The 25,442-nt window shown below is 40.4% G+C and overlaps 1 protein-coding gene across 1 annotated transcript; it reads left to right on the forward strand.

Annotated features, from left to right (window-relative positions):
* The first annotated feature begins 995 nt into the window (after positions 1 to 995).
* OVCH2 (ovochymase 2) lies at positions 996 to 20,459 on the forward strand. Its single transcript, XM_002708599.3, has 15 exons — positions 996 to 1,083; positions 3,090 to 3,199; positions 5,118 to 5,209; positions 8,730 to 8,902; positions 9,251 to 9,346; positions 9,832 to 9,983; positions 10,653 to 10,860; positions 11,970 to 11,993; positions 13,675 to 13,765; positions 13,882 to 14,006; positions 14,750 to 14,890; positions 15,260 to 15,390; positions 18,113 to 18,206; positions 18,801 to 18,932; positions 20,356 to 20,459. The coding sequence occupies exons 1-15, from the start codon at positions 996 to 998 to the stop codon at positions 20,457 to 20,459; spliced, it is 1,761 nt and encodes a 586-aa protein (XP_002708645.2).
* The last annotated feature ends 4,983 nt before the right edge of the window (positions 20,460 to 25,442 follow it).

The following is a 25,442-nucleotide window of genomic DNA, read 5'->3' on the forward strand; positions in this document are numbered from 1 at the left end:
GTCTTCCTAAATATTCTACATTAGCAGCACACATTTATTCAGGAAATAGTGAATCTGGGGTCAGGAGGGCCATTTCCCTAGTTAAGTTCCTCTGAAAAGTGATAGATAAAATATAATAGATTCTTCAAGAACATTTTTGTCAATGATACATTGAAATTTTGATTGTGGCTTACATGTTGATTATGTCTTCATGCTGACAAAAAAATCTTATATTTCTATGTGGTCATGGATGACAATGGCCAAACCACAGGTGTTTCTCAGACACTGACAATGTGCCAAGAACTCATCCAGGAAAGAAGGCTTGCATATAATCATACCCACTTTCCTTCACCTAAACATCCACCAGGTGTAGGAGTACAGGAGATTCAGCATCTGCTGTTTATAAATACAAAAAAAAATGGTGGGACAATGCAGATTCACAGAATGACTCAGTGGACACTGAGTAGTGGACTACTAGTGGACACTAGTAGCAGTACTTTCTGAGTGTGCTACAGAATTATCTTTCCTTTCTTCTCCTTCTTTAACAAATGGGGAAGATCACTATCTAGTTACATTTGAAAAAATAAAAGAAAGAAAAATATTTTATACTATTCCGATGGGTTATTTGTAAATATGTAAGAAAGTCTACCCATAAAAACAAGGGCAGCTTTGATATTCAATCCTTTTGTAAAAGTGGTAATCTGTACAAAGAAGCACATTTGCAAATGCAAACCTTAAACATTACCGTCTTGGGTATCCATTTATATTCGAAGGGAAGTAACTAACTCATGGAGGTGCAATGGGACATGTAATACTGCTTGACCAATGCTGCTTCTGTGGTTAACTCTCCACATCTTGCAAAAGATCTTTGCAAGAGACCACAAAAAAACATCATAACGACATGGTTGAATACCTCAAGTCTTGGTTAATGGATAAACTTATTTTAAATTGGCTTGTTACTGGTCTCCCAAGGCTTTCTATCTTTGTTCTCTTTAGTCTAATAACTGAGTCTTAAAATGCCTGTAAGTATGAACAAGCTGATTTTAGTACTGGGAATGTTATGTTGGGAACAAAGTGAATTTGTAACTCCTTCTCTCCCCCAAGGTAAGTTCCAAATGAATTCCATTAATTTCTTTGTCTGAAAGAACCACCTTTGCTGGAAATGGGCATCAGAATTCCACTCCATAGTCCTTTGGGAAAATTGGAGGGGAAAATATACTTTGGAAATCTAGTTGTTTGTCAAGTAATTATTTGGGATTTCTCTCCTATACTCAATATTTGAAGTAGGGTAAAACATTAATGGAATGGAATTAAGTTTTTTATTTCACAAAGTGAATTGAAATTATTTACATAAAAATCCCATCTTCTTTCATGGATCTAATTCTGGAAATCAGCTTGGATTTGGAAGCACTTGGAGTCCTTTGTAAAATTATCATGCTGGGAAATAGAAAGCATGGTCACTGTAGTATATTATAAATGGTCTCTTCCCCCTTGATTATCATAAGCTGGAAACAGTTCTTGGCAGGCTTTTCCACAGTCAGACTTGTGCCAGACCTAAGCATCAACATGTTTTCTGTCTGCTTCATTGAGTTCAGGAAATAGTAAATTTTGTGTCTGAAGGATTTATGACTTATTCAAGTGAAACAGAAAATAAACTGAATCCAATGTCATTCCTGCATTGGGCTCAGAATTAAAACAAAAAACAAAACTTAGTGTTACATTCATTCACTGCCAGTAATTAGCTGTGCATCTCTTAGTTTTTTCAGCTGTAAAGTGGAGGATAATGTATTTGATTCACAGGTATAGAATAGGGATTAAATAATATGTCATTTTAAAGATTCTTGCATATTTTAATATACTACTCTAAATAGTTCTACTCTTAAGGATATATTCTCAAAAGAAACCATTAGTTCATCAGCCTAACTTTTCTATTTGCCTTCTGTATTCCTAGGAATTTGTGCTAAGCCTTATAAACACAGCCATGTATACAACATAGGTTTCTTTTTCAAGTATGTCATAATCCAATGATGGAGGCCAACAACTCACTATCATAGCACTGCTATACAACACAGGAGAAAGACACTTAACCCAGTTTCAGTAAATCAAGGAAGACTTCTTAGGGTCATCTCCTAGTTGAGGAATAAGGACTAGAGGATTCAGCTAGGCAAAAAATGGTGCGATTATGGGGCAGGGCTTTTCTAGATCTTCCTAAAAAACATGCGGAAAAGAATGACTTGCAGGAGGGGCCAATTGCCATCCTTGAACTACCTATCTTAGTCAATATCTTTATCCTAGCCTTTCTCTTAGGTGGAGAGTCAGGAAAATTGAGGGAAAGTGAGTAAATGCAAGCTTTTTCAGGGATAAAGTATTTTCCATGAAGAAGTTCTTTCTTCCATTATCTGGTAACCCCTAACCTAACACTGGTGTATGAATCAAGATGCAGCTTTCTGTCTACTGCATTCTTCTTGAACAATCTGACTGATACACTTGCATAGATAATTAAATCCTAAGAGATTTATTGCTATCTGTGTTTTGGGCACCACAGACTATGTTAAGACTTGTTTTCACAGATAGAACAGAGAAGATATTCAGCAAATTGCAATAAAACACAGACTATAGCATCAACAACAAATAACTTCTACAAATCAGGCAACTGTGCTATATATTGTGATTTTACATATTTCTAAGATTAAGTTCCTATCTTTGAGAAGTTCACAGTCTAGCTGGGTTGAAAGACATAGAAACAGCCATAATGGCAAGTGATCAATGTCATGGGTGACTAAAGTACTGTGAGGAGCTTCTCAGGTGCCACAGAGCTCAGAATCAAAAGACAGCTGCATTCCCCACAATTCAGTGGAAATCTACTCCTGAAGCCATTAGTCTTCACATCAGAAAAGTATCTATCTATATTTCTTCCTCATAACAAGAACTGAGCAATTCCTTGCACTACAGATCATAGCAAATCCTGACAATTAACTTAAATCTATTTCCTGATCTTCAACATGCTCTATGCCCTACAGTTTTTTTTTTCTTGTTCAGAAGAGTTTCCTGCATCCCTCTGTCTTAGAAGCCATCTAATCACACAATTTTTATCTTATTTTTTTACCCAGCTCCCAACTGTGGGCAGCGTCTAATTAAGACACGACCTTGGAGTAACTTTAACATTTTCAGTCGCATAGTTGGGGGAAGCCATGTGGAAAAGGGCTCCTATCCCTGGCAGGTGAGTCTCTGGTGGGTGGTTGTGAGATGTCTCAGGATCAGATCTATAGAATCACATGCTACTGGTCAGTGCTCCCTTCTGCCAACCTCTTCACCAGAGAAGAGATCTCAGGAGCGTGTGCAAATATCCAAGCCCTGTTCCATGTGCATCAGCTGAGTTCAGAAAATGTGTGTTCCTAATAGTTACATGACTACTGGCTTACTTCACAAACTGGAAATGCCATCCCAAACTCTGAGCCCCTAACACATGCATGGCACTTCAGGAACCTAAAAAAAACTGTGAATTTACAATTTTAAATATAATTTTTTATTCAATAAGTTTATTAAAGAGATATATTGCTATAGCTGAAGAAGACTACAGAGGACTGGCATTGTAGCACAGGGGATTATCAACTCTTGTGACAACTACACCTAATTGGCCGCTCTCCTTCCAATTCAGCTTCCTGTTAACACACTTCAAAAGGCAGAAGAAGATAGCCCAAGTACTTGTAGCCCTGCCACTTGTGTGGGATACTGACTGGAATTCCTGGCTTAGGCTTTGACCCGTCCTAGATTTGGCTGTTGAGGCTGTCTGGGGAGTGAACCAGCATACAGAAGATCTCTCTCTCTCTCTCTCTCTTTCTCTCTCTCTCTCTCTCTCTCTCTCTCTCTCCCCTTCTCTGCTTTTCAAAAGACAGATAAACCAACCTTAAAAAAAATAATAAGATTACTAAACAATTTGAATTCACAGATCGCTTTTGGGTTTAGGGTATAGGATCCTTCAGGGTACAGTTAGGAACACACTGCTTCCTTAGGCACTAATGTCTTAAGAATTCTGCCTCAACTTAATCTCCTGGTCCTCCCATGCCATCAACATGCCTTTGTGTCTCTGTCCCTAGCCTATAGTGTTTGCTTTTAACATATGAAATTCTCCCAATTTTCTTTACCCTCAAAGCGTGTTGTATTCTTGCCTCTTAATTTTGCCAATAGTGCAATCCCTCTTAATTTTTACTTCTCTTGAGTCAGTCACATTAACTTCTAGGAAAATGAATATTTGGTAATAGTTGGAAGACTGAGTTTGTATTCATGAATTGACCAAGTAGCTGAGTCACTGTCATTTGACCAACTGATTACTTGACTGGATAGTTGGTTGATCAGTTGGTTACTTGAAAGGTTGGTTGTCTGGTCAATTCAGAAGTCAATATTCCAATCACAGTAAAGGTGACTCTTCGACTTTCACTTACTTGCTCTTTGTTCTATTCTTAGCTTTTTCTCTGTACTACTTTTTTCTGATTGCTAGTTAAGTAATTCAAGTGAACTGATTTTTTTAATTCTAAAAATGTGAATTTATTCATTAAAAGTATTTACTTTTACACTATAAATCATTCTACAATTAAATATCATGAACAGCATAAACCAAATATGGAGAGTATGGTAGAAAGGCAGAATAAACAGGCCTAAAGTTGCAGGGGTCAAATAATTAAGAATATGAGGTTGGAAGGTACAAGACACTTCCCTAAGTAGCTTGAAGGAAGTGGAGCATATGTTGAAAGACTCCCTACCCCTCACCTTGCCTTCTTTCAAACTTCTTCCAATGGATTATACTGTATCTTATACTCCTCTATCTTTATTCACAGATATTTTTCATATTGTTAGAATGCAGATCAACAGTGTTATAAAATAATTAAATAAAAATGCATACCAACACTTACATCAAATTATCTCCAATTAACTACCTCTCATGCAGACCAGGGTTGGGAATGATCTGGTTCTAGCCCTTCTCTTCCATATGTGTTGCACTACATGGGTTTTACCCCTGCATAGTCCATGATTCCTGATATCTATGAATAAGATATCTGTTTTTCCAGCATGCCCAGGCATCAGGTTTTGGGGACTCCCACGGTATTAACTTGCTCCCACTTAACGTCTTTGTGATTCAGGTGTCTCTGAAACGAAGGCAGAAGCATATCTGTGGAGGAACCATCATCTCCCCTCAGTGGGTGATCACGGCAGCTCACTGTGTCACAAAGAGGTAGGGAAGGCCTAGCCCCGGGATAAAGATCTGAGCACCCTCTGTTTTCCCTTGGAACCAGCAGTAATAACGCTATGAAGACAAGACCTGTAAGGAGTATTGCTAGAGCTGGTGGTACCCTGTTCATGCAATACAAATGGAATTCAGTGACACTGTGAGAAGGTACTCAACATGGCAGAAAACATGCCTTCGATGCAGAAATAAAACATTTAAGATGACTGGAAGTTAAAAAAAAAATTCAGGTGAGGAGGAAAAAGAATTACAAAGATGGATTTGTGAGTTTTCTCCTGGTTTCTTTTTTCTTAATTTGGTAAAAAAAAATTATCCAGTTAATCATATATCTTTTTTTTTTTTTTTTTTTGACAGGCAGAGTGGACAGTGAGATAGAGAGACAGAGAGAAAGGTCTTCCTTTTGCCGTTGGTTCACCCTCCAATGGCCGCTGCGGCCGGCGCATTGCGCTGATCCAAAGCCAGGAGCCAGGTGCTTCTCCTGGTCTCCCATGTGGGTGATCCCTGTTAAACATAAAAGTGGGAATAAGAGAGGGAAGAGATGTACAATTTGGGACATGCTCAGGCTGACTTGCCCCAAATGGTAGAGTTAGAAACATACCAGGGGACTCTAATTCAATCCCATCAAGGTGGCATGTACCAATGCCATCTCACTAGTCCAAGTGATCAATTTCAGTTCAAAATTGATCATAATGAAAGGACTAAGAGTCAAAGGGAGCACATAAACAAGTCTAGTACCTGCTAATACTAACCGATAGAATAAATAAAGGGGAGAGTGATCCAACATGGGAAGCGAGATACTCAGCAGACTCATAGAATGGCAGATGTCCTAAACAGCACTCTGGCCTCAGAATCATCCCTAAAGGCATTCCGATCTGGCTGAAAAGCCCATGAGAGTATTTCAGGCATGGAAAGCCAAGACACTCTGGAAAACAAACAAACAAACAAACAAACACCTAAATGAAAGATCTCTGTGAGTGAGATCCCAGTGGAAAGAACAGGTCATCAAAGAAGGAGGTACCTTTCTCTGAAGGGAGGAGAGAACCTCCACTTTGACTATGACCTTGTCTAAACAAGATAAGAGTCAGAGAACTCAAGGGGCTTCCATAGCCTTGGAAACTCATGACTGGAGCATGGGGAGATTACTGAGGCCATAAACAAGAGTGTCAATTTGTAAAGTGAACAACAGGAGTCACTGTGCACTTACTCCTCATGTAGGATCTCTGTCCTTAATGTGCTGTACATTGAGACTTAATGCTATAACGAGTACTCAAACAGTATATCTCACTTTGTGTTTCTATGGGGGTGCAAACTGTTGAAAGCTTTACTTAATGTATACTAAACTGATCTTCTGTAAAAAAAAAAAATTATCAATTCCCAACTTGACTCTCACTGGGATTAAAAATGACAATAGGTCTGATCTGATTTCATCGTCATTTAAAAAATCATCTATTATTTTTCACTTTATGTTTCTGTGTGGGAGCAAACTGTTGAAATCTTTACTTAATGTATGCTAAACTGATCTTCTGTATATAAAGAGAATCGAAAATGAATCCTGATGTGAATGGAAGGGGAGAGGGAGTGGGAGAGGGGAGGGTTGCGGGTGGGAGGGACGTTATGGGGGGGAAGCCATTGTAATCCATAAGCCGTACTTTGGAAATTTATATTCATTAAATAAAAGTTAAAAAAAATCCAGTTATTCATATATCTTTTTTTTTTTTTTGACAGGCAGAGTGGACAGTGAGAGAGAGAGACAGAGAGAAAGGTCTTCCTTTTGCCGTTGGTTCACCCTCCAATGGCTGCTGCGGCCGGCGCACTGTGGCCGGCGCATTGCGCTGATCCAAAGCCAGGAGGCAGGTGCTTCTCCTGGTCTCCCATGTGGGTGCAGGGCCCAAGCACTTGGGCCATCCTCCACTGCACTCCCGGCCCATAGCAGAGAGCTGGCCTGGAAGAGGGGCAACCGGGACAGAATCCGGCGCCCTGACCGGGACTAGAACCCGGTGTACCAGTGCCGCAAGGTGAAGGATTAGCCTAGTGAGCCACAGCGCCAGCAAATCATATATCTTAAGAAATAGATAAGGGGCTGGCGCTGTGGTTCACTTGTGTATTCCTCCACCTGCGGCACCAGCACCCCAGGTTCTAGTCCCAGTTGGGGCACTGGGTTCTAGTCCCGGCTGCTCCTCTTCCAGTCCAGCTCTCTGCTGTGTCCGAGAGGGCAGTGGAGGATGGCCCAAGTGCTTGGGCCCTGCACCCGCATGGGAGACCAGGAGGAGGTACCTGGCTCCTGGCTTTGGATCAGCACAGCACCAGCTGTAACAGCCATTTGGGGAGTGAATCAATGGAAGGAAAACCTTTCTCTGTCTTTCTCTCTCTCACTGTCTGTAACTCTACCTGTCAAATAAATTTTTTTTAAATAAATAAGTAAAAGAAAATAAAGGGAAGCCAGTAAAGTATAAATTAGGTTCCCATGGCTTCCTTTCTATTGGTCCTTCCTCTCTGACTTCAACCTAACAACTTCTATTCTTTATCTACTTTTGGGTGATCCAAACATTCCATTATTGTCAGTGCTCTTGATATACACTAGGCTGTAATCAAGATTATGTCCCTATGTTTATCCTCTTTGATTTCAAGTCTGTAAACATTCCCCAGATGCTTACTTAGTGCTAGGCACTAGTGGACAGCAAAGATATAAAAATGACTAAGACACAATTCCTATCCCCAGAGAGTTGACAGTCTAAAAATAATCAAATGATAATTTCACCACAGTGTGGCAGATGATAGACTAGAGAGACAGTATGTACTGGGCGAGGTACCTAATAGAGCCAAAAGTCATGAAAGTATACCAGGAGAAAATGATGCTCTTTCCAGTTCTGTATAAAATCATTACTTCTGGGAAGGAAAGGTCCCAAACAATGATAAACTGAAAGTTCTTAGTCTCTCTCAATATATTCTACCAAGATCCATTCAGATAACGTTGGCCCAGGAAGATGAGGTCTTTCTCATGTCATGTCAGATCTCTAAATGACAAACATAAAGATGGAAAGGAAAAGACCCTAACTTTCCACTGTTGTAATCATCCTAATGCCCTGAGTGCATGTGCTCTCTGGGACATCATAGTTATGGTACTATCCTTCATAGTCTACACTACATATAAGATATCTGGTATTGAGGCCAAGTAAAGTTCCTAGGGTAGCTGAATAAAGTTCCCTATAGCTTTATATTCCTGAATCACAATGAACGTGCATCTCTACATATTTATAAATAATGCTGCCAAGTGTTAAATTTGTCATATCATTGGCTCCGTATAAGGCCCCTCCATACTAGTCCTCCACGGGAACTTGGAATCTCTGCATCTTTTCTAATAGTTTTGGAATCTTCCTCACTTTCTCTGCTCAGCAGCTTTACATCCCGCATTATTCAAACAGCATTTGTAGAGGGCAATTTGTCGCTCATGACTATGGTGCTCAAGGGTTTAATGAAACCCATTCATTTTACTGCTTTTTCTTCACAGAAACAGTGTGTCAAACTTGAATGTTACTGCTGGAGAACATGACTTGAGCCAGACAGAGCCAGAAGAGCAAACGTTCGCCATCAAGACTGTCATTATACACCCACATTTCTCCGCCAAGAAACCAATGGACTACGATATTGCTCTTTTGAAGATGGCTGGAACCTTCCAGTTTGGTAAACAATTGAGGCTCACCCTGAATTGTCTGCCCCATATTCTCCATCTCATGACATTCTTCTTGCAGTGTTATGTGTATCACATAGGTTCAACTGCTGGGTCATGTGCTTTGAGAGATGGATTTAGTTGGAAGGCCTACTACCTGAAGCTTTCTTCACTTGTAGTTCTGGTTTGGGTATTACGCAGAGTTGGAAAAGGGTCTTTCCTTGTTTGATAAGTGACCACTGGAGACGCCATGAAGAGATATGACAATTCTCACAAGGTCTTAGTGGAATTCCAACTGGTGAGTGGCTTATGGTATCCTCTTCTCCAAAAGGAGACACGTCCTGCCTTGATCTTTTCTTCAGGCCGGTTTGTGGGGCCCCTGTGTCTTCCAAAGCCAGGGGAGCAATTTGCAGCTGGATTTATTTGTACAACTGCAGGCTGGGGCCGCTTGACTGAAGGTAAGAACTTTCTGGTGGGTAATCAGAAAAGAAAATTTTTAATCTATTTTTAAAAAATTGTGCAAAGCATTTCTAAAGATGGAGAATGCCATGTTCCACTTAGAAATTCAGTCTTGGGGCAGGTGTTTAGGCTAGCAGTTAAGATGCTGGTTAGGATGCTTACTTCCCACATGGAAGTGCCAGGGTTCAATGCCTGGTTCTGGCTCCTGACTTTAACACCTTGCTAATGTAGACCCTGGGAGGCAGCAAGTGATGGCTCAAGTCCTTACTACTCGCCTTGGAGACCTGGATTGAGTTTCCAGCTCCCAGTTTCAGCCTGGCCCAGCCCTGGGCCCTGGGCATTTGGAGAGTGAACTAATGGATGAGAGCCCTCTTTCTCTGTCTCTCAAATAAGCAAGTAAATATTATAAAGAAATACAGTTCCTTGAATGGCATAGCTTTGACTCAGAAAGGTCCACCTTGCTAGGCTCCTGTCTGTGTTCCAGATGGTGTCTTCTCGCAAGTCTTGCAGGAAGTGAACCTGCCTATTCTGAGCCAGGAGGAGTGTGTGGCAGCTTTGCTAACCTTAAAGAGGCCCATCAGTGGAAAGACCTTTCTCTGCACAGGCTTCCCTGATGGGGGGAGAGATGCATGCCAGGTAGGTGGGGACAGCTGAGCTGACAGGCCCCAGGTAGAGCGTCCCTTGACTTTGTCATCACCTGTGGGGTTCAAAGAAGGTGGTTTCCAGATATGACTAGAATCTAGAAAGAAGGGTCAAGAATAACGGGAGGTCAAGTCAAAATGAAAGGACAGTTTGAAATCATCTATGTTTAGCAATGAGTACAAATACAAAGTGGGGCTCTGCCTTTTCCAACAGAACAAATAAAGATAATGCCAAGAATGAGCTCAGGGTTCTCCCATTCCTGACAGGTAGATGGTTATTTCCTATTTAGAGGTTTCCATGTTGCAGGTGTTGGGAACTTTATTTTCCCTCCATTTTTCCTGCTGACAAAGACCTGGGGTCAATTTTACTGCCAGGCACAATTTCTCTGAGTCTATGGCTATAGCATGAGACAGACAGCAGAAGGAAGAAAGTCTACAGCCTGGATCAGAGGCTAAGATGGGAAAGAATGGGGTGGAACTGATGGGCTCCATTGATGTTTGAGGACCATGTGTAAACTGTGCTTGGCTGTCCTCCCAGTGACCTGAGTCTAAATTGCTACGAGTGAGACAATGGCATCCTCACCAGCATCCTTGTGGGGAAGGAGTGTGCACTGTGGGGCACAGACACCGACAAGGGTGGTAACAGAGATTTCCTCCCCTGCAGGGAGATTCAGGAGGTTCGCTCATGTGCCAGAATAAGAAAGGTGCCTGGATTCTGGCTGGTGTGACTTCCTGGGGTTTTGGTTGTGGTCGAGGCTGGAGAAACAATGGAGGCTGGAGAAACAATGAGCAGGAAAATGAGCAAGGATCCCCTGGGATCTTCACAGATCTTAGTAAAGTGCTTCCCTGGATCCACGAACATATCCAAACTGGTAATGAACACTGCACAAAGCAAAGAAGCTGCCATTCTGCTAGGGCCAGAGAGAGCACTGGCCGTCTAGGCAAGTCAGGCAGAGAGCACACAAGCTCTACAGTTCTGTCCTCAGCGTAGCACACAGGGACTGTGAAAACAAGAGGGAAATGTGGTATGTGCTACAGCATGCAGTGACTATGCAATAGAAAGAATTAATCTATCCATCTTATTTTGTCAAATCTGTCTTTAACTGAAGATACCCTTGATGATGTTTTTACCTCTTAATACTCTATTTTGGCAAGAATAATCAAGCTATAGCATAGATAGGTCATTATCAACCATGCAGTTCTGCCACTCAGGGAAGAGTGTCAGGAGATTTTTGGTTCTCACATCCAGGGGTGAGGGTCCACTGGCATCTAATGGGGAGGGGCCGCTGATGCTTCGGAACATCTTACAATGCACAGGGCAATCCAGCACAACAAAGAACGAGTCCACCCACAATATTAATTGTGCCATGGTTGAAATGCCCTTGCATAGATCTGAGCACAGGAAATCTGAGAGGGCCATGATCTAAATACATCCTCCTACTAGGCTGCCCAGCCAGTAATTGCAACTTCATTTCCACCTCCAAACCCTGTTCAATTTTCATAACTGGTGGCTTTCAGATTCAACAAGGTTTCTATCCTTCCCCAAATAAAAAGTTAATTCAAGTTAATTCAATAAAAACGTGATTGTGTTTTCAAAGATATGGTATCATGGCAGGTATCTGAGCCCTCAGTTCAAGTAGTAGCTATCCCCCAAACTGTCTTGTGGTCGTGGGCAATTTATTTCCATCTCTACACTCTATTCCATATAAGCTGACCTTTTCCTGCTCTGTGTAATTTCGAAGTTAATCATTGTCTGTTTATTAATTAGGTCACTCAATAAAGAGAATATCATCTCCTTAAAACACCAGGGCCCTATTCTTACTTTGTCACTTTATCTGTTCTCTTTTTTGCACAGTTTAGATTTTTCATTTGTTGCACATTAAGTTAAAATCTCTATAGTTTTGACCAAAAAGTTGGTAAATTCTTGAAATATTGCTCAGAGGACCACAGATTTTCAATCACATCTTTTTTCCTTTCCCAGGGAATCGGAGAAAGAGCTCCAGAGGTGGGTATTCTTTGCAACCTGTCCCATCAGGAGCATGAATTAACATGCAGCATTTCTGAATATCAGGTCCCTTTATAATCAAAAGTCTTTCTCCTCTGCAAGTGTTCTCCATGCTTACTATGTGCAAAAATTGTCACTTGAAGCACCCACAGCCATTCCCTGGCCATCTAGGCAGCTCAGCTCCCAGAAGGAGCCATGGAACCCCTTTTATTTCACTTCTTGTCAATCCACAGACCCATCTCAAGTCAGCAAACATCTGTTAAACCCTAGCTTTAAATTAGGGACTTGAAGGAAGCGGGAAGGAGGTACAGATATGGTTGATAAGCTTTACACCTTATCCTGAAAGTGTCCCTGAAGTGTCCCTTATCCAAAGGTCTCACCCTCAGTGTTAGACTGCAACACTACAATACATTTACCCTGTGGCATCTTATCTCTGAACCTCAGTTTCCTCATCCATAAAGAAAAAAGTTCGTACTAGATGGCTTCTTGGACATCTTTAGTTCAAATCTTCAGTTATTCTTTGAACCTACAGAACCATCCAAAAAGAACAATATAGAAAAATAGTACTCTGAGAGCTCCAAGGAGGGAGCAGCTGCTTCTACCTAAAAATAAACATATCAATCAGTCAACAAAGGCAATTGTGGAGCGTAAACAGCTTTTAAGCTGAACTTTGAAGGATGAGTGAGATTTTGTCAGATGGAAATGGTTTGTGGCTAAAGAAAAATATTTCTGTTCAAACAATCATCCTCATTAGAGAATGGATATTAGAGGAAGGAGATAGACAAATGCAGGGTGTACCAGAGACCAGCAAATTGGCCAAACCAGTTGAAGCATAGGATGTATGATGCAGTTTATTGTGGGAAAAGAAGCAAAAGATAACTTGAGATAAAATTATGAGAACTTCAAGAGTCACTCAAAAAAGTTTAGACATTGAGGAATAGGAAGCTGATTAATTAGATTAGAGCTATAATGACATAACATTATACACTAATATATATTAAACATATAAGTATATATGTGTAAATAATATACACTAATTCAAGAAATAAGAAATGAAGGCCTGAACCAACACACTGGCCAGAATAAAAAAGAAGAGCTAGAAAGAAGAGAAATTAAGGACTTTGTAGCCAGTTAGACGAATGGTAAGGGAGGTGGGGGAATCAAAGATAGTACAAAACTTCTGAGCATGAGACACTAATATAAAAGAACTTAGAAGTAGCAAAATCAGAAATGGATACAGTTTTGCTGACCCAGAGAAATCAAATTTAAACATGTTGAGTTTCAGGGGAGATATCTAGGAAACCATTGTAAAACCTTTCTGAAGATCAGAACAGTAGAGAAACTGAGGGTTATGAATGAGATTAATCTGAGGGCTCATGTTAGAGGGAAGATGAGGACTAAGCATAGAATGCAGGAAATGCCAGTATTTACAGAATGAAATCACAGGGTCAGAGAAAGAGTTAAGAAGAAAAAAATGTCATAGAATTTCAAGCTTAAGCAGGCTTTAAAAGGAACAAAAAAGAATAAGGCATTATAGAAGCCAAGACAGGAAAATATGGAGAGCAGAAGATCAGAACTTAGAAAGAACTAGAAGGTGGACGAGTCTGCACAGTTTCTAGAAGGAGCGGCCATGGTTGGGAGCCATCACTGTTATCCCTAATTCTCCTGGCTTTCCCTCCAGCCTCATGCAGTGAGCAGGATGGCGTAGTCAGCGGGTCTGAGGGGGAACTGCACTTCCCAGAAAGCCTCCACCTGTATTATGAAAGCAAGCAGTGAGTAGCCCCTCTAGCACCCTCACGCCCACCTCCAGTCTGGCTGTACTTATTTACTGGGATGTCGAATCACTTTCTACCTAGAAATAACATCCTCCCAATGTATCTTCCTGCAGACTGTGTGTCTGGACCCTGCTGGTAGCACAGGAAATGCATGTGCTGCTCAATTTTTCCCGCTTGGATGTGGAGTCCTGTCAGCACAATTACCTGTCAATGTATTCTTTAGAAGGCAGACTCTTTGGTGAGTGGGTTTTCACATCCTCCAGTGGAAATCAGTGCTATGTGGGCTTAATGAGACCTGGCTATCTTATGTCTGGCACTGAGTCATCTGTAAACAGCACACTTGCCATCTCCAACTTTGAGACCCAGAATTGCAAGGGGGAAGGAACTGAATCTGAGCCTGTGGGTGGCTGCAAGACCACAAAACACTTCAGTAGCTGCATCAGCTTCCCATGAATGAACCAGGTTTCCAAACCCACTGGCCACACAAGCTCATACGAAATAAAATCTGCATGCATTTCAGAGCCACTACCCCCTTACCACTCCCTGCCCCAACATCCCGGATGCTGCTCCTAGAAATGGAAATGACTTTTACCTGCTTCATCAAGCTAAAAAGAGAAGTGCCAGTAGATACTCATGAGGAGGCAACAAGGACTACTTAAATACGAAGCAGAAAGGGAGTAGTGTTTCTCTGAGTCTCCACTGGAGGCCATTTTGCTCCCCAAGGGACATTTGGCAGCGTCTTAGAAGCACCCTGGGTCCTCAAGACTGGAGGGACTGCAGCTGGAACCCAGGTTAGCTGTCAGTAGTAGAAGCATTGTTACTGGTAGAGTCAGGGATGCTAGCAGACACGGAACAAAAGGCATAGGACAGCATGAACACAAAGAATGTTCCAGTCCAAACTGTCCATAGGGCCAAGGTTGAGAAACTACAGCTATTGGATGCTACTTTCAAGATTCTGAATGAAGACTTTCTCTGTTGCAGGAAAGCTCTGTGGAGAAAGCCTCACCTCAGCCATTCTTGTGGGTTCTAATACCATGAGGCTGGAGTTCATGTCTGATGTCACAGATTATGCTGCTGGGTTTAATCTCACCTACAAAGCACTTAAACCAAACTACCTTCCTGGTAATATCATTGACTTTTATCACACAGTTTCCAGGCCTTAGATAGAGGTGTAGGCCCTGCAGGAATCAGATGAGGAGCAAGGGAGCCTTCTCCCAAGTCTGGCAGGCTCCACAGTGGATAGGAGCCACAATTCCAGCTAGGAGCAGGTGCTCTCTCTCCTTCCACAGTCCTGATACTCTTATTTATCTCTCACCCAAAAGGGTTAAGAGGGCCTAAAGAGTTCTGGAAAACAAGTGTTCAAATTTCTGCCTTTTTCTTGGTTGTGTCTAAACACTCAGTTCATGAATTATTTGCAGGAGAGAGGGGAGAAAAGTGAGAATTCTTCACTGGGGTGGTGCCAGATGTCTGGACTTTACTCTTATGTTTCAGATTCAGGTTGCCATTCTTTAACAGTCCTTTTTGAAGAAGGCGTCATACAGAGTCTTCGCTATCCTGAGAACTACAGTGACATGGCTAACTGTAATTGGATTTTCCAAGCCCCCAAACATCACCTAATTAAGGTATTGATTGGTTATTCTTACTTAGTTATGGAATATCCACAAAACATCTAACATAAGCACCATACAGGCAGAGTTTTTTTTATCAAGTTTATTCACTGCTATATTTTTAGTACACAGTACCTGACACACAAAAGTGCTCAATCATTATTTCCCTTGAAATTATCCATTATTACCACTAGATGGCACTTGCACTCTATACTTTTTGTAAAAAAAAAAAAAAAAAAAAAAAAAAAAAACAGCGTTGCCTTAATCTTTGTACCTGATGACTTTGACCAGGCTCTGGTCCTTTCTATAAACAAGCATTTCTTCCTTTTTAAACTACTAACAATATACCATGATGTAAGCAATGGCTAGCAAAAGTCAATGACAACCAGGCCAAAATCATTAAGCATGCCATGCAGTAAAGAGCCAGTAAGTAAAGAGGAAGCATTGTAGAGCAGGTACATGGAATTGCTAGATTACGAGAGCCATAAGGCGTATGTGAGGGAGGGGGTAGTGGAAAGTGAGGCTGAAGTCAAAGTTTGGAGGCCTTTGAAGTCAGCACATGGGGTTTATTCCACATTTGGTAAGAAGTGCTAGTGGCCATTTATTTGTCCATTAAACATCAGTGGACCAAACATAGAATACTTGAGTATCGTCAACTGGGTAGATGAAGGTAAGACTGCAGTCAAACTGAGATTGGAACTAGGCATTTATTTACAAGTCTTTCTCCTAAATTAATCATTGAAAGAGGGTTTAGGAAGAAAAGAAAGGAGCACAGAAAATAAAGCAGGGGTGGGAGAGGGAGGATTCAGGGCAGACAAAACCTCAAAGCTCTCCTACATTTGAAGTAGAAAGAGATCTGGGGTGTAGAAGGAGAAGCAAACTGGTGTGCTCTTACAACAGCCCAAAGAATGGCGCCTTTAATTTAAAATATACAACAAAATAAAAACATATGGCTGATAGTTTGGATTTGTCACACAAAGTTAAAGAGAATGAGCACCAAGGATAAACTGTCCAGTCCCCAACTCCAGCCTTCCCAAAAAAGCAGAAAATTTGGATTGGACAACTCAAAGTAGTTGGGATTGTTGCTATCTGAAATACCACCTTAGATTGGAATTTAGACGCAGAAACAGTATTACACAGATTTTATGAATAAGTGGGAGAAGTCAACACAGTGAAGGTTAAGTATAGATCTCCTTTTAAAGATTTCTAAAACCTAGAGACAAAGCAAAAATGTCAACAGAACAAATATTAGTGCTGGAGGATAAGAATTTAGGTAAGAATATATTTCCAGGGGGAGGAAAAAAAAAAAAGACATTTAGTTGAAATCTGAAAATGGCACAGCATCATCTTGCAGGATCTACCCAAGAGAGTAATTTGGAAGCTGGTGTTAAAAGTCATAACAATATGCATACCATTTGACTTGGGGAGAAAAGGAGCCATTTCCAGAAAGTAGCTCAGTAATGGCTTAATAGATAATTGAACAAATGCTGTCTCCGACACCTGCCTCCTCTTTCCAATGCTACATGCACCATTAACGATCATTTGCCTCCCATGTTATCCTATCCACGCAGTTGTCTGTCCCTTGCTGAGAGTCCTGGCTCCATCTTGTCCCAATTCCAACTTCATTGGTCCTGTCTCCTACCACCCCTCACTTCAAATTCACTTGACCAGTGCTGCAGTGTGCTTGGATATCACTCTTTGTTTGCTTCTCCTTCACACTGCTCGTCCTGTATATACTTCTCATCCCTTTGCCTGACACAAAACAAGTACCCTATACAGAAAATAATATAACAGAAGGAAAAAATAAATACATTTATAGCCCATTCTTAAGATGGGGAAAAAGTGGAACTCTCAAGGATATATAGGATATTATGCTGTCACTGAACATCATGATGATAGAACTTATGAAAATGGGTTTTTCATGATTTATTCTTTTTTGAACCCAGTTTGATGTAAAATTATTACCTTTATTTTCTAAGGCTTTATTCCTCATATATCTAATAATCGACTAGAGAATGTAGCTGAGATTTACATTTAAGCTAAGTATCCCAAAGCAGCTTCCTCTAAACCATTCCAGGATTTCCGTTTTCATGCACATCTATGAATTCTCGAAGTTCACTGCTTGGACTCTGAGCACACTTTTGCAAGTGTTCTCAGCAGCTCAGATGACACTGTTCTACATCAGCACTTGGACTTGCTCTTATCTGTGCCATATCAAAATTTATCGGTGAGGCATGGAAATTTATTGGCAGCAGGACAGAGCAGGAAGGAGGAGCCAGATATATCCTGCCAGGTACAAATGGCAAAACCACTTTCAGTTTTGATTCAAGAGAACTGGGGTTCAAGATGAAATATCAGGAACCAGGTGTACAACACTAAGATGTCCAGAGAAGCAGTTGTGTGCCCATGCAACTAGCAGTATATCCAGGCTAGCATAACCCAAAGCCTAGCTGCTTTTAATTAGAAAAGTTTCCATGGGGGTGACTCCTCTGGTCTGTTAGGGCTGCAAGAGAACTCAGATATTTACACATTCAGCCCCTATTTGGTAGTTTAGATGTTTTAGAAGCTTTGAGAGCCTGTGACATAGCGTCTCTTCCTAAGTAGGTTAACCCTTGAATGAATATGCCACTGTCAGGGTGTTACTCCAGAGCAGGTTTACCAGGCCAGATCTCTCCACTCAAAGCCAGGTCACACATTCGTACTGTTTGCTCTGAATGTTAACTTGGCGTCTTCTCAGCTTTCATTTCAGAGTTTTGAAATAGAAGAAAATGGAGACTGCACTTCTGACTATGTGACAGTACACAAAGATGTAGAAGGGAAGAAGGAAATAGGTTTGTATTCTTTCGGAGCCTCCACTTGCACTGGTTTCCTGAACCCAATCTTGAGATGAGAATAAAAAGGAGATGGCTCAATTTTTCTACCTAGCTGTGTACCAGCTCCATCCCTCACTGTGGTCTTGCCACCACTCCTTCAATGAGGGCTTCAAAAAGCTTGTGGAATAACTGATTAAAAGATAATGTGCATTTTCTATGAATTGTTTGAAGCCCCCCTCATGGTTTAGGCTGAGAGAGACAGAGACAGAGAGAGATACACAGAGAGAGAGAGAGAGAGAGAATAAATAAATATCAAGAACCATTTGAATGAAAAGTTCACAATGAACTAGGAGTTGAAGGGGAAAGTTCCATTGAAATAAGCCCTGTGGCTGGAATCAGTTCTGTTACAGGCTTTTCCATTTGGGAAACAAAACAGCTGAAATGTTGAACACATATTTAAAAGAAGCAAACTGCTTTCTATTTTGAAAATGAATTGTGACAGCCATCAGAAAAGCTTATTTCTCAACAATTACTCAAAAGACACATTTTTCTTCCTCTATGCAATGCCACTGGGTCCTTGCCAACATCTTACCTGGGCTGGGCTTGGACCAGCACGGATGTGTGGCTACGCTGTGCCCAGCCCTGTGCAGAGCTTCTCCGGGGTCATGCTCATCAGCTTCCAATCAGATGAAAACGGCAACTCCAAAGGCTTTCAGGCTACTGTCTCCTTCACTCCTGGAGCAGGTAAGAAGACACAGGCACTGACTCTTCGGTTCCCAATTCCAACCCTCATAACGTGGTAGGTAATAAAGGACGGCACTTAGGACCCAATATGGATACAGTTGAGTCTCATTATTTGCACTGACTCTATCTTACAAGGTTACCACTGAATAAATGACTACTGAACCACTGCTCCTAGGTTCTCCCAAACCTCTGGGACAGTTTCATCAATGGGTCAAAACATAATCTAATTTTATATGTGATTCTGTTTAAAGACACCTTATTTAATATGTAGAATTGATTCAATAACATAAAATCATAGCAAATAACAATGTAACTCATGTCTGAATGAAGCTTATCTAACATATATATTTTACTTTATTTAAAAATCATTTAAAATATATTTTTATTTTTAATTGACAATAATTATACATATTTATGGGGTACGTTGAAATGCATGTATATAATGTGTTGTGCTCAGAGTGGGATGACTGATATATCTACATCTCAAACAAATATCAATTCTTTGTGTTGGGAATATTCAAAATCCTCCCTATTAGCTAGTTTGAAATATATAGCCTGTTGTTGCTAACCATAATGACGCTACTATAATAAATGCATTTTCTCTGTAAGGTAAACCCAGGCTTCCTGTACTCAAGAACACGGGATGGTACTTTACTGCTTTGCTTGGGGGTCATTTTAAACAGATAACTCACCAACAAAATGCACAAAAATGCAAAACACGTGGTACTAAATAGACCATAAAAAGGGCTCTTGTTTATATAGGGTGGAATGAGAGGGCAGAATGTTATTGTTCCATCTCTGCTGGGAACATGCTTGTCTGGCAACTTAGATTTATCACTCTGTAACATATGTGAACTACCACAAAAGCACCATCAGTGTTGATTCTGGAGTTAAAAAATAAATATCAGTATATAGGCATGTACTGAATACATAAAGAATGAAGATTGATTGCATGCTGAATTTTTGCCTATCCCTATTAGGTAGGTGATCTTAAGAATGACCCATCTAAAACTCATTTTTATTGACTTTACAATGGAAGACTAATGAATACCTACTAAGAATGCAGTGAGGATTAAATCAGGTAAAATGAACTTGGCCACAAGCAAACATGCAACACGTAATAGACACACAGGACATGAAATATCTTCACCAGTCCCCAAAGTCTGAACACTGAAACCACCCAGTTTCCTTCCAAGTCTCCACTCTTATGACCCTTCTTCCCAGTCCCAAAAGGCCAGTTATCGTCTTGTCAAGCTCTTCATTCTTGTTAGGTATTTTGTGGCTACAGATGGTAAAGCTGGGTTCTAGTTAAATAAGCCATACATTCCAGTCGGCGGAAATGCCTCCAAATTCTACCAGTATCTTCACAAGTCAATTTGTGATAAAATCTCAAGCTGAACAATTTTATTATTCTTACACCCAGGTTTAAACATCTCCACATCAGAGGATGAGTCACAGTCTCTGGAGACACAGAAAGTGCCACCTGGAGAAATCAATGCTCCTGGTAAACTGTTCTGGGGAATGTGACGAAGTGATACTCCTAGGGTACATCCCAGGGTTGGCCCAGAGAAACAAGCATGATGGGTTGAACTATGTCTTCCTCCCAAAACAAGTTGGAATCCTAATCTCTAGTGCCCCAGAATATGACCTTATTTGGATGCAAATCTTTACTGAATAATCAAGTTAAAATGAGGTCATTAGGGTGGGCCTAATCTATTATGACCAATTTTTTTTTTTTTTATAAAAAGGGCAAATCTGGATGCAGAGAGACAGCAAGACACAGGAAGAACAGCACATTAAGATGAACAGCGCAGAGACAGAAGCACAGAAGTAATCCATCAGCCAGAGGAGAGGCATGGGACAGTTCTCCATTGCAGCCCTCAGAAAGAGCTAACCCTGCTGACATCTTGATCTTGGACTTCCAGCTCTGGAACTACGAGGAAATAAATACCTGTTGGTCTAAGACCCTCAGTTTGTGGTACTTTGGGACAGTAGCACAAGCCAATGAATACACTGGAATTGGCTTGTACAATTGTAGGGGGTTGACTAAGCTAAGTAACCCCACTGGGCAGAAAATCAAATAGGAGAATCACAGAAGCACCAGAATCCCACAGGCATGGGCTGAAGTTGTCTCTAGTGGCAGAATTTCTTCTCTCTTTTGGGGAAGTGGCAGCCCAGCTTTCAAGGCCTTCCAACTAATAATGCCAGGCCACTCATACTACCCAGGATGGTCTTCCTTACCTAAAGTCCACTGGTTAGGGGCTTTAATTATATCTGCAAAGTGGTTGGCTGAATAACTGCATGCAGTATTTTAGCCAAAATGGCCAAAAGGCCACTGCACAGAGCTGAATGGGATGTGGTCATTGTCCATCTCGCTCAAAGGAACACTAAAATATTTCCAGTCACAAGAATCAAAATTCCCATATCACGTGACTCATTTGGTGGGAATATCTAAATTGTATGCCTAATTGTGGTCTGGCTCACAAGATCTCCTCACCATAAATCAGTAAGCATACCACCAGGTTTTAATGCCAACGACATGAGGAAGGCTGGGCTCTCCCTTTTCATTCTTCTCCAAGATATCCATTGGCATACATAACACATCTATGGTAAAATCCTCTTCCACAGGGAAAATACAGCGGTGAGGGCAGCAAGCAGAGGATAGAGGTGCTATTTTGATAGTTTGTCATCAATCAAAAACCTTTTTATTTTTATTTTTACAAGTTATCTGACATGTAGGACACAGAATATGGAAGGTGAATATTCCTTTTAACGAGAATATTTAACGAGAATATGTGGAAGTGTTCTGAGTCTTTTTGTTCTGGCTTTGACAGCAACTTCAAGATGCAAAGAAACCCCAGATAGAAAATTTTTTCTGAAGTTGACTGCAGTGGTACCTTCTCATGGCCACCATGGGGTACGTTCAGAAAAGACATTTTTATCAGCCTAAACCAGGAACAATATTTTCCAAGAAGTCTCATTGTAACACCCAGCAAGACATTCATCTTTTTATCCCCAGTACCTACTGCAATGCTCAAAACAAAGTCAGTGCCAAATAACAATGTGACAGATAAAACTAAAGAATCTACAAATAACTTCCAAGGTAAAAGTTTTAATGAGAGTCTTTTCTGATCTTCTGTCACTGATTTCATACCTATTTGGGGATCTTCTTCCCTTATAAAAATATCCTAAAAACTTAAGGACAAGGGAAAGTGTTTATATATGCCATATTACTTAACTCATTCAATAAGCAATTTTGTCCCTCACTTTTTATTTTGAAATTCCTTATAAAAGGTCAAAGAATAGTGCACAAGCACCTATATATCTCTCCTGAAATGGAACTGTTGACATTCTGCCATATTGGTTTAATAAATAGGTGATATTTTTTCTGTGTGCATCTCTATATCAAAGCCTAGGGCATGGGGGAGGAGGTACAAAGATGAACAAATAACTTTTATTCTATAACAGAAATCATAATTGTACAAATAAGTAGTATTCTATTATTTTTTTAAACTATTATTTAATGAATATAAATTTCCAAAGTACAACTTATGGATCACAATGGCTTCCCCCCCATAACGTCCCTCCCACTCGCAACCCTCCCCTTTCCCACTCCCTCTCCCCTTCCATTCACATCAAGATTCATTTTTGATTCTCTTTATATACAAAAGATCAGTTTAGCATACATTAAGTAAAGATTTCAACAGTTTGCTCCCACACAGAAACATAAAGTGAAAAATACTGTTTGAGTACTAGTTATAGCATTAAATCTCAATGTACAGCACACTAAGGACAGAGATCCTACATGAGGAGCAAGTGCACAGTGACTCCTGTTGTTGACTTAACAAATTGACACTCTTGTTTATGGCCTCAGTAATCACCCTAGGCTCTTGTCATGAGCTGCCAAGGCTATGGAAGCCCCCTGAGTTCACCGACTCTGATCATATTTAGACAAGGCCATGGTCAAAGTGAAAGTTCTCTCCTCCCTTCAGAGAAAGGTACCTCCTTCTTTGATGACCCATTCGTTCCACTGGGATCTCACTCACAGAGATCTTTCATTTAGGTGGTTTTTTTTTTTTTTTTTTTTTTTTTTTTTTTTTTGGCCAGAGTGTCTTGGCTTTCCATGCCTGAAAGACTCTCATGAGTTTTTCAGCCAGATCTGCAGGCCTTAAGGGCTGCTTCTGAGGCCAGAGTGCTGTTAGGACATCTGCCATTCTATGGGTCTGCTGTGTATCTCACTTCCCATGTTGGATCATTCTCTCCCTTTTTGATTCTATCAGCTAGTATTTGCAGACACTATTCCTGTTTATGTGATCCCTTTGGTTCTTAGTCCTATCATTATGATCAATTGTGAACAGAAATTGATCACTGGGACTAGTGAGATGGCATTGGTACATGCCACCTTGATGGGATTGAATTAGAATCCCCTGGTATGTTTCTAACTCTACCATTTGAGGTAAGTCAGCTTGAGCATGTCCCGAATTGCACATTTCTTCCCTCTCTTATTCCCACTCTTATATTTAACAGTGATCACTTTTCAGTTAAGTTTCAGCACTTAAGAAGAATTGTGTATTGATTACAGTATTCAACCAAAAGTATTAAATAGAAAAAAACAAAAAAAAATACTAAGAGGGATAACATACTAAGTTGTTCATCAACAGTCAGGGCGAGGGCTGATCAAGTCACCATTTCTCATAGTGTTCATTTCACTTTAACAGGTTTCCTTTTTGGTGCTCAGTTAGTTGTCACCTATCAGGGAGAACATGTGGTATTTGTCCCTTCGGGATTGGCTTATTTCACTCAGCATAATGTTTTCCAAATTCCTAACAGGGATCACTTTTCAGTTAAAATTTAAACACCTAAGAATAATTGTGTGTTAATTACAGAGTTCAACCAATGGTACTAGAACAAAAAAATATACTAAAATGGATAAAGTATTATATTTCATTCATTAAATAATTAAATTATTAAAGTCATTCAAAACTAAAAAAGCTAAAACTAAAAGTCAGGTAGCAGTTATCCTTTGGGTGGACAGTGATTGGAGGTATTCATAATGGGTCATGTGTTATTCTGTTATTTTTTTTTTAGATCCAGGTTCTGGGTATACTTTATGACAATACATTGGGCTACAGAATTATTACTCTAAAGCTTTCCTAGATATATGCTATACTTCAATAAAATTCAAACAAGAGAAAAAAGTATACAGAAAACTATAGTACAAAAACAACTGAAATATGTTCTAGTTAAGATCATTAGGAAACTAACATTTGATTTGGGTCCACGAGGATAAGTAGGATGTCAATGTTATTCTATACATGGAGCCCTTGCATGGTTTTGATCAGGGGATGACATGATCAAGCAACAATCTTTTTCTTTTTTTATATTATTTATTTGATAGGTAGAGTTAAAGACAGTGAGAGAGACAGAAAGGTCTTCCTTCCATTGGTTCACTCCCCAAATGGCCACTGTAGCCAGCGCACTGTGCCAATTCGAAGCCAGGAGCCAGGTGCTTCCTCCTGGTCTCCCATGCGGGTGCAGGGCCCAAGGACCTGGGCCATCCTCCACTGCCTTCCCGGGCCACAGCAGAGAGCAGGACTGGAAGAGGAGCAACCGGGACAGAATCCGGAACTCCAACCAGGCAGAGGATTAGCCTAGTGAGCCGTAGCACCAGCCATATATACAGATTTAGGAACACAGTGATACTTTCCAGCCTACCCTTCATCTCACTCATGCTCCAACTCTTATTCCTGCTCCCTCTCCTACTCCTAATTTTTACAAAGCTCTATTTTCAGTTTACTCTAAACTTATAAGATTAACTCTACACTAATTAAAGAGTTCAAAAAATAGTATTAAGAAAAAAGAACTGTTCCTCAACAGTAGAGACAAGGGCTATAAACAATCATCAAATCTTAAATTGACCATTCCAGTCCAATACATTACATCTTATATACTATATTAGTTAAAATAGATCAGAGAAAACATACAATATCTGTATTTTTGGGACTGGCTTATTTCACTAAATATAATGGTTTCCAGTTGCATTCATTTTATTGTGAAAGATAGGATTCAATTATTTTTTATGGCTGAGTAGTACTCCATACTGTATACATACCATAATTTCTTTGTTTATCCAGTCATCAGTTGATGGACATCTGGGTTGATTCTATATCTTAGCTATTGTAAATTGAGATGCAATGAACATGGGGATATAGATAACTCTTTCATACACTGATTTCATTCTGTTTCAGTACTTCCCAGGAGTGGGTTGACTGGGTCATACGTTAGATCTATTTTCAGATTTCTGAAGTATCTCCATACTGTCTTCCATAATGGCTACACCAGTTTACATCCCTTCCAACAGTGGATTAGGGTACATTTTTTTCCACATCCTTGCCAGCACTTGTTGTTTATTGATTTTTGTATGAGAGCCTTTTTAACTAGGGGGAGGAAAAACTCACTGTGGTTTCAATTTGCATTTCCCTGATGGCTAGTTATCCTGAGCATTTTTTC

This window comes from Oryctolagus cuniculus, chromosome 1 (assembly GCF_964237555.1).
Source record: "Oryctolagus cuniculus chromosome 1, mOryCun1.1, whole genome shotgun sequence".
In the NCBI taxonomy this organism is placed as follows: Eukaryota; Metazoa; Chordata; class Mammalia; order Lagomorpha; family Leporidae; genus Oryctolagus; species Oryctolagus cuniculus.